Source organism: Aulonocara stuartgranti, assembly GCF_965226115.1.
Source record: "Aulonocara stuartgranti genome assembly, chromosome: 23".
NCBI classification, from domain to species: Eukaryota; Metazoa; Chordata; class Actinopteri; order Cichliformes; family Cichlidae; genus Aulonocara; species Aulonocara stuartgranti.
In genome coordinates this window covers 7299625-7309912 of record NC_138958.1, presented here as the reverse complement: position 1 = coordinate 7309912, position 10288 = coordinate 7299625, and the positions used below count along the sequence as shown (strand labels likewise).

The window sequence follows — 10288 nt, the reverse complement described above, 5'->3', positions numbered from 1 at the left end:
CACAGTAGGGGGGATGACTTAATTTCAGCTATGAAGAGGAGAGAGGTCATTTCATGTCATGCACTTGCCTGAATGTCGTTAAAGCTGTGGTGATAAAGGTGCATGTTGCTCGATGGTAATCACAGATGCTGTAAAGTCCTGGCTGTAAAAGCTGCTGCCCTGTCAAGAGTTAGAGCTTAGAGTTTTGAATTTTGCTACTGGTCAGGAAAAAAGATTTGGGCCACACTACTACTTAAATCTATGAGACACTTTTATCCGTTGCCCCTGCTGAGACACTCTCACATTGGCAGCCGAGGATGTTTTGGTCCTCTGCAAGGTGCTGATATCTGATGACTTCAGATTCCGGGCATAGCGACGAATTTATGAGTCGTATAAAAGTGAATTAAACCCACAAGAAAGCAGAATGGATAATATGGCAGCCAGTTAACGAGCACACACCCTCTTCATCTGAGAATGATCAAACAGAAGATCATAGTGTCAGTGGTTTTAGGAGACTCTTTGCTCTTTATTTTAATTCTCCTCGTGAGTGTTTACCTGTGGTTCTTTTGGTTTCGCCTTTAAACTTCTCTTTAATTTAAATTATTGGAAAATATTAATGAAATTAATATCTAACAATACCACATAAAAGAAAAGTTGATTTTAAGCATAGTGTACCCTATTCATCTGTTCATCCATCTTTCCAGCCAGTCATTGCTTCGATAAAGGTAAATGTGTCAAGTAAGTATTACCAGAAGCAGTATTACGTCTGCATGTCTTATCTTGTTTACTTTCTAGCTGACTGGCTCTCCTTTTCCCTCTTTTCCCTTTGGCATCCCTAAAGTAGACGATTTAGGCATCAGAGTGATCTGCCAGGTCAAGAATTCACATCCTCACTGGATGCATCACCACCTGGTATGGCAACAGCACCGCCTACAACTGCAAAGCTCTCCAGCGAGTAGTGCGGTGCTCTGAACGGATAATTGGAGGTGAGCTTCCCTCCCTCCAAGACATCTACAGGAAGCGGTGCCTGAGGAAAGCGGGGAGGATCATCAAGGACTCCAGTCACCCCAGCCATAAACTGTTCAGACTACTTCCATCAGGAAGGAGGTTCTGCAGCATCCGGTCCCGTACCAGCAGACTGAGAGACAGCTTCTTCCATCAGGCCATCAGACTGCTGAACACGTCATAGACACCTCAGCTTCACTACTGGAACTTCAACATTATGCACTCCACACTGTATATAAATGCCACTTGTTTTGCACATATTCAACTCTGTATATTTTATATATTTTATTATTATTATTATTATTATTATTTTATTTTTTTACTATTTAATTTGTAAAAATGTGTATACACACACACACACACACACACACACACACACACACACACACACACACACACACACACACGTAGGAAAATATTTAGTATACACATCCAGAAATGCATACACTATTATATATTGTACATATATTTATTAGTTTCAGGTTGGCCATTCTTGTATTTTGCTCGTTTGTGTTGTTGTGTTTGCACATCTCTGTTGCTTGTGGGGCTCGCACACAAGAATTTCACTCGCATGTGCTGTGCCAGTGTGCCTGCACATGTGATGTGACAATAAAAAGTGATTTGATTTGTGATTTGATTTGAAGAATTGAGAACATAGAAAAGTAAGGAGGCATGAGAATAAGAGTAGGAAAGGAGCCAGGAGAGATTCAAGAAATGCAAACAAAGGCAGGATATGAAGGTAAGCTGAGAGCTGTAAAGATTCGTTTCGACTGGAAAGTATGTTTATCTGCACCTGGAGTGTTTCTCTTTCAGATCTTTTATTCTGGCTCTCTAAAGCTATCCTCGTATCTGATAACTGTAGGAATGAGTCACTACAGGCAGTGTGTCAGAAAAGACAGAAACAAATCCACTCAGGCAACAAGTGCTGGGAATTTTCACTCATGGGGATCAACGTCAGGTATCCAGTTGTCAAAGGACTTATAACCTTTGACCACTCAGGAGGACGGCTCTTACTTGCCGATTGCATCACCCCCGCCCCCCCCCTTCCAATTTGGGAAGGGAACACTGTCTTCTCAGAAGGTAATTGTATCCAACAAGGACAAGCTTTCCCCTCTATTATTGACCGAAATGTCAAGCAAATCGCCTTTGACACACAGGATGAGGCATATTATTGGAGGCTTTTACACAATAAAAGGTATAATTATAGCAGTAATTGAAAATAATGAAAAGACAGCAAGCTGTAACGTCTGATTCCTAAATCTGTAAGCATAAACAGCTTGTGCATGAATGAGACTTTTTTTTTCTCAAAACAACCAGTATTTCTTTACTTTCTTTTTCTTCCCTCCCTTCTCTTCCTCCCTCCTCTACACCTCTCCTCTCATCTCCTTTTCATTTCCCTCCTTTCGTCCCCTCCAGAATGTATAAATATCTGTGAGCTGTCGGGGGAGAGCTCAGTGTTGCAGACCTGTTTATAGAGGAGAGACAGAGGAGAGAGCAAGAGTGGGAGGAGAGGGGCAAAGCTGCAGAAAAAGAGAAAATACCTGAGGGAAGACTTAAAAAAAAGAAGAAGAAAGCCATCAGTTGAAATTAGGAGTTGCGAAAGGTTTAGGATAATTCCACAATAAATCCAAGAGTGGGCAAAAGAAAGAAAAAGTTTTTAGAGTTAACTGTGAGCTGTCTCAAACATGTTTGCTCTACTCTCATTCTGTTTATGCGGTCTTCTGATGCGAGGTGAGGCACAGGACAGAGCTACTCTGTGGAGGGGAAATGACCGAGGTGGGCGATGCCACTACACCTTCACGGTTCCTAGCCCTGTTGAGTCCAGCTGCCCACAAATTGGAGGTCCGGAGGTGGAAGGACTGAAGGCCAGACTCAACCTATTGGAGGTCCTGGTGTCCCAGCTGAGTGCAGGGGACTCTCGGCTCCCAGGGGTTCAACAAGGGTCTGGAGCCAGAGTTCAGTCTGAGCTGCAGGAGGCACTGAACCGGGCTGTTGGAGAGAGGAACCTGCTGCAGAGCGAAAAGGAGCACCTAGAGAGGGAACTGAATGGGCTTCAGCTTCGAATGGAGGAGATGAGGAGGGAGACAGAGAGGCTGAGGAACAAACCCTGTCCTCAACAGACACCCATGGTCCCACCCAGCCCCACTCTGCAGGACAGGGTCTCAAAAAGACCTGGTAGTGGTAAGAGAACCACCACATACTTACGTGCAATGCTTAATAACATTTGCAAATAAAAAAAGAAAATCTTTACTTGACAATATCCTATTTTTATCATCAAATTAAAGAAATCTACCAGGTCATTTTATATCTACATCAGTAATTAAAATGCACAACAGAAGGAGCTACTGTCTGCACACAGGCTGTCATTTAGTTGAAATATATAATGAGCGTTTCAGTGAAGAATATTGGGTGCATCAGAGCAGCGAAGGGATGACACAACAAATTCTTCTATGTAGAGTTGCACAAAATACCAAAGCACTGCTCATGTATGTGGATCGTGTGGAAGTCTGTTTATGGTCACTGCTTAAATCATCAGTGAGTTCATGTTTTAATGATTCACACCTGTTTGCATGCTGTTAATGTTTTGGTTGCCCCTTTTGTCTGCAGCTACACTCAGCTCAGGTTTCTGTGCTTCCCACTTCCTGCACTGCATTTAGGGATGATAAACATGCAGCCCAGAGGGGGTCAGCTTAGTATTTATGGGCAGAGGTTGCTTTCTTTATGACTGGTGTTTCCCTCTGCATGGCAAGAAGTGTGCGAATAGCTCTGCTGGGGAGGGAAGGGGGACTGAAATGTGATGCACTCTCTGGAAGCGGTTGTTCCTTTGCCCAGATCTCATCTGAGGGCTTTTGATGATAGCTGGTGGGCTGGGATTGTTGAGGATGTGGGTCTGTGGCCAAGAACAGGGGTTAGAGGGCTCCACGGAGCTTAGAAGTTATCTTAGAGCCACTGAGGTTATAAGTGGCCAAACACAAGTAGAACTGACATGGCCATAATATTGTTGGTAAGCACTCTCTTCTTTTTTTCTACGCCGTCACTACGTCCACCCTCCTGGCTCTCATCGTAAGTTGCTTTTAAGGCTGAGCTTGCCATCAGCAGTAAATCCTGCTTTTCTAATTCCTGCCAGACATCCCTACTCCCTGTGCATCAGGAGAGCTTATAAGCTCTATCTCCTGCATACTCCAGGCTATCTGCTGAGCTCCTCATGTTTGCACCTGCAGACTGAAATACACAGAGAGGCTCCCTCAGGGTGACAGGCAGATGTCGAATAGATCAGAGTCTGAGGAAGACATGCAGGAGGAGAGAAGAGATAAATGTCAAACCAGGTTGTGTTTAGGAGTAAGGAAACTCTGACAGGAACATTTTTTTATTGTTTACAACCCATGCAGTGGTTATGATCTCTAGTAGTAGTTGCCACTCAAAATATACGAGCCGCACTGTGTAATGTTATTCTAGGTCTTATAAAAAGATATTCACATAGAATTTACACTGGAAGTGATAACACAAACCTTTTTTAAGGTAGACAGCTGAACTAAGATCCAAGAAAATCAAAGTTTACAACTTGAAAATGGTGGAAAATCGATGAAGCCAGTAGAAGACAAGCAGTAGAAGTCAGATTTATATAGAAAAAGGTTATTTTAGTTTTAAGTCACAGGAGAGGAATAAATACAGTCTGCTTCATTGTCTTTTAGAAGAGTTTCTTCAACTTCCTGAATGTGCAGCCAGCAGGATTTGCAGTAGTAAATAATATTTGCAAGATGCCTCAGGCACAGGGCTTCACATGCAACAGGTAGAGGAACTGCAGCTTAAGAAAATCTTCTGTGTGGTATACTTCAAACACTGACTCATGAGTATACAGGAAGAATAAATATCCAGATGCAAAATGTTTACAGCAGCCGAGCCGAAGTCTGCTAGCTGGGGTCAATTAGACTCCTCCATCCTCACATAAATCCTCCGGCGGGAAATTAATGAGGTTTATGGTATTTTACTCAGTGACATCCCAAACAAAAGAGGCAGGATATGAGGGCCCATATGGCAATCACTGCCATACACACTAGGGAAAAGACAGTAGGAGAATGTGGCTGTTTACCTGTGATGATGATAAATGGCTGTTACTCTGTGGGACTGTCCTCAGAGCAGAGGCAGACATTAAACTTCCTGCTACAGTTAAATCACGACTGGTGCTTTTGCTTTAAAAACCTTTAATTTTTGGGAACATTTGGGAACGTTTTTTACAACACGACTGTTGTTCGTCATTTACCATCCTTCTTCCCGTCTTTATCATAAATCAAGATTTGCTTCCAGATGAAAACGTTCTCTGCATCATTAGGCTTGATTATGAAAAGCACGGCTTTCACATGCTCACACCCATGCAATTAGTCCCAGAGGACGGCCATACCCAGACATAGACTGCGTATCATTTTTTTTCTTTTGTAAACATCACCGTGTTTACGTCTTCAAGTTTCTGAGGGGTACACAGTTTGCAGTTATTGTTTGACATTGTTTAGGTTTGAGTATTTCATGAAGGAGAGAAAAGGAGAGAAAAGGAGAGAAAAGGAGAAGAGAAGAGAAGAGAAGAGAAGAGAAGAGAAGAGAAGAGTGATATAGGGGAAGAAGAGCAAAACGGGTGGTTTGAAGTTGAGCTGACGGTGGGGTGGAACGGGGTGTCAAGTGTGTTGACTTGTGTGTTATGTATGTGTGTGTTATGGTCGGTCAATCTACCGACTGTCTGACTCCAGAGCAGCTGGGAATCCATTTAGGGGTGTTTCTTTTCTGCTGTCAGATTCCCTGCTGTCATTGATGCCATAGACATATTTGGGTATACATAAACTCTCTCCAACTACAAGAAAAGTGTGCAACAAAAACCTATGATGTGCCTGTCTGTGTTTAGGGTTGAATCCGATGTCTCGCCTCATGACCAGACCCAGCAGGCAGGAAGACAGCAGCAATTTGAGAGGTGAGATGACTTTTCTGCAGAACTTTCACTGTCTCCTGTATCTTCTTCAGCTCACCCCAGGTCTCTCTCTGTTCAGATTCAGCATGGCAGTATGGAGCTCCGGGCTTTCAGGAGCTGAAGGCTGCCGTGACAGAGGTACCCGCTCCAGGTGGCAACGAGGACAACACAGGTAGTTGGATGGTGTATTTGAACTGAGGCTTATTGCTATTTATGGAATCACAAATAGAGACCAGTAGATACATATTGTCTATACACACCAATTAAATGCATGTTGTGCAGTACTGAACTACTAGTTGCAAAATGGAATAATGGAAACAAATATTTTACAGTTGTACGGTGGGTCATTTAAAAAGTGGTTTTCTTTAAAATAACTTACTTGTTCCTAAACGGGACTCCTTGAACATGTTTGTGCCTTTTGAAGAGTTTTAATACCACAATACTTATTATTTATTTCACTTTTATTGTTTTTTTTTTATTTTTGTTCTCTTTCTGTGTCATTTTTATCTCAGTGAGATATTATTTAACTTTTCCACCTGATATAAAGTATATTGTTATAGGTTGTGTTTAATGTTTTGTCTCCTTTGGTATAATATTTTAAATTAACCTATGAGATCCTGGTGTTGGTCTTGTGCACCACTTTTGTGAGACTCTAGTCTAATTAGCAGGTATGTGTGTCTGTGTAACACACCCATACAGATTATACTGTAGATTACTAGAGATGATATTGTAGCACTCTACCCTCTCATCCTCTCATCCCGACATGGTCACTCCTGACTCCAGAAAAACACGGTGCTCATAAACCAGTGGATGATGTCACCATGACTACGTTTTATAAGGTTTATAGTACAAACACACCAGTATGACCCTTTAAAGTGTCCAGTTTTTACAGCTCCTACTTCCCTCCCTCCCTTCACCCTTCTCCCCGTGCATCCATCTGACTTGCCAAACATGACACTCGCCCCCCCACCTCTGCTGACAGTCTCAAAGCAAATACTACTATTAATACTGGGGCATTTGGGGTGAGAATACCACAGTCATGCCTGTCTGTAGGTATGAGCGCAATCCTGAGTTTCATATTTGTCTTCTAAGTGTAGAGGGAAAGCACCTCTAGCGATGACACGCTTGAACCTTCCCAAAGCCACGTCACCGCTCATTTCTGGGGTAGTTTCTTTTTCATGGACATCATGAAAATACACATGCAGTCAACACAGATAGTCATTAGATCTTAGATGAGGCCACACTAACCAGTATATTTATAAGACATACTCCTATTTAACCTTAAATCCGGCTTTACTTCCTGAACCTGAGAGCAAGGGTGTATTTAAGGAAGTGGTAAATATATAGCCTGCCTTATCGTTTTCCAAATAAGAGAAGCATAGAGTTCCCGCGCAGGATGAGTCGTACTACAGCTGCTGCTGCTCTGGTCATGGTGACTCAGGCAAAGTTGGACTTGTTGTCGAGTTGCATCTCCAGACCTGTTGTCTGCTTCCATGAGGAGAAACCGTGACCTCGATCAGATTCCTGTCGTCACCCCTCAGTCATGCGCATGTAGATCTCCTCGTTTGAGCCACCTTAAATGATCCCATGGCCTAAATGTTTAACTATCAGGGAACATTTGTGTTTTTTGAGAAAATAATAGTAATTTCTATCCTTCCTGTTTGCAGGATGTGGGGAGCTCCTTTCAGTTGGTGAGCCGGTAACTCACAGGAAAGCTGATAATATAGCAGGTAAATATGGTATTTGGATGCAAGACCCTGAGGCTGTTTCTCCTTACGGACCCAACATGCTCTGGCGCATTGATGCCATTGGTGCTGAGGTCAAGCAGATGTTTGGGTATGAGGACTTGGAGCAACTCTCTAAAGGCTTCCCATCCAAGGCAGGTGTCACATGGTTGATGTTCAGGATGGAACACATCTTTGATCTTAATTAAATCTTGATTATTGTTCTTGTTTCCCCTCGGTAGGTCCTGCTGCTGCCGGAGTTGTTAGAGAGCACTGGTGCCACTGTGTATAGAGGTTCCCTGTATTATCAGAGACGCAACAGCCGCACTCTCATCCGATACGACCTGGCTTCTGAGAGCGTCGCAGCTCGCCGTGAGCTTCCTCACGCTGGCTTCCATGGCCAGTTCCCATACTCCTGGGGAGGCTACACCGACATCGATTTGTCTGTGGACGAGAATGGGCTGTGGGCCGTCTACTCCACCAATAAGGCCAAGGGAGCAATCGTTATCTCACAGCTGGACCCAGAAAGCCTGGGGGTGAAGAAGAGCTGGGAAACCAACATCAGGAAGAACTCTGTGGCCAACTCTTTCATCATCTGCGGCAAGCTGTACACCGTAGCTAGTTATGCATCTCGTGAAACCACCATCAACTACATGTACGACACCAAAACCAGCCAGGGGAAGAACCTGGCCATCCCCTTCAAGAACAAGTACGGCTACAACAGCATGATCGACTACAGCCTGGCTCAGAGGAAGCTCTTTGGTTGGGACAACTTCCACATAGTGTCCTATGACGTCAGGCTCGGGCGCCAGCAGGCCAACTGAGGCCAGCACGAAAAGTGACATTTGCTTGGCTGTTCCCGCTTCAAAGACTCACAGCTTTAGAGCATGAGTGGCAGCAGTTGTTAGAAACCTAACACCTTCAGTATCCATGTGTAGAGGAGCCTAACTACCAAACTTAAAAGTGAGATGAAAACATCTGAGGAACAGTGTTCCAGGCAGGTGCTTTTTTCCTCAGATGTGAGGAGCTTTGGCTGTGGTATGGTCCACAAACATGTTTTTAGAGGAATTATTTTTGTACCGCCTTTAATCCAGATGTATAATTTTGTTGTTTTCTTGTTAAGCTATGTATATTTGAGGTTGAAAGAAAAGAACACAGAATTTTTCTATGTGGAATTAAAAATATATGACAAAAACTCCTGTGGTACTACATACACCCTATACAGTTGTTTCACCAGTCAACATCTTTTATCAAATAAACTGCGCTCTTACTTACTGAATAATGCATGTACTTGTACAATGTAGTCAAAATAATGATGTAATGTTCAAAATCATCATGAAATAAACCTGAATTAGAAAGTCTGAGTGATTATTTGTTATCTTAAGATGTTGAGACGTTCAATTTTTAAAGAAAAGCCAAAGATTTAATGCAATTTCATCGCTTTCTAGCTATTAAAACTAGATTGATTAAAAATAAAACAATTATTCTGATCAAAGTATTGCACATGCTCACTTAAACGTCAGGGGTATAAATCTATCCAGGTAGGGAGCAGAAACCAGTGTGAATCCATTTCACACCCAGTCTCCCAGCACAGTTTCAAGAGTGTGGAGAAGATACCATGAGACAGGTCTTTTATTGCACCCTCTTCTCACCACCAGGACCATGCAGCTCGACTGGCATGTCCCAACTTCTTCCAGCTCCCCCAGGATGACACATACACAGGCACTGCAAAGTTTGTCGTCTCTCCCAAAACAGTCTCAAGAGTGTGGAGATGGGGTGTTACATGATGGCACCTGGACAGGGCCGCATAAGGACCAGCATATGCTCCTTTGTGCAAGGAAGAACAGAAGCACTACCAAATTATGTCCAGAGGGCTACTGGTGGATATGTCCAACTAAACGGTTAGAAATTGATTCCATAAGGGTCTCATCGGGTTCTGCAATCCTTTAGTGAGACTTGTGTTCACAGCTGTAGATTATGCAGCTGAACTGGTATCTGCCAGAGAACACCACTGTCGACTTCACAGATGACAGCAGTTTAACCCAGAGCATCTGGTAGACGTTAATAAGTTGCCAGTTGAGCTGCTGCTCGCCACTTTCATTTGTACCAAAGCAGGTAGAATGGACAGCTCGATATCCCTGAAGTATAATATATGTTCAGCTGAACAGGTGTCTAAAGTCGTTGTTGGTAACACAGCTAAAACGGAACTGTTGTTTTTAGCTCATAAGCTGAGGTTTTCAAATTATATGGTTCAGGAAATATTACTTTAATACTACTAAAATACCATTCTAAGTCTTGGAAAACTGAAAGGGCTCAAAGCACTGCTGATTACTGGCGATTCAAATGAATAAAAACCAAGTCTTACCAATTAGCAAAGATTTAATCTAATTTTCAAATAAATAAAATGATATTTAGCATATTTGAAAGGTTTTTAAAGTACTTTCTCTCGAGACAAAACCCTGTTAACCTGGTCAAGCAGTGACTTTAACCCTCTCCAGGCAGGCGTTGCAGATTTGCAACAGTTAAATACTAACAACGTGATTACCCAACATACATATTTTATGAGTTTCTTTTACTCAGAAGTACCACTGCAGGACTTGGTTGTGCATTAGCAACAAAAAGTTTA

The 10288-nt window shown here is 42.8% G+C and overlaps 1 protein-coding gene across 1 annotated transcript; it reads left to right on the top strand.

The window, feature by feature from the left end:
- Positions 1-2410: 2410 nt before the first annotated feature.
- myoc (myocilin) lies at positions 2411-9020 on the top strand. Its single transcript, XM_082522989.1, has 5 exons — positions 2411-3165; positions 5876-5941; positions 6018-6110; positions 7606-7817; positions 7905-9020. Exons 1-5 carry the CDS (start codon positions 2670-2672, stop codon positions 8484-8486), a joined length of 1449 nt encoding a protein of 482 aa, XP_082379115.1. The 5' UTR covers positions 2411-2669; the 3' UTR covers positions 8487-9020.
- Positions 9021-10288: the final 1268 nt, after the last annotated feature.

What these genes read in the sequence shown, in the direction of transcription:
- myoc (XM_082522989.1), top strand. Translation starts at nt 2,670, where the DNA reads ATGTTTGCTCTACTCTCATTCTGTTTATGCGGTCTTCTGATGCGAGGT. An exon ending in AGACAGCAGCAATTTGAGAG is followed by an intron (nt 5,942 to 6,017) that starts GTGAGATGACTT and finishes CTCTCTGTTCAG; the next exon opens with ATTCAGCATGGCAGTATGGA. An exon ending in TGGCAACGAGGACAACACAG is followed by an intron (nt 6,111 to 7,605) that starts GTAGTTGGATGG and finishes TCCTGTTTGCAG; the next exon opens with GATGTGGGGAGCTCCTTTCA.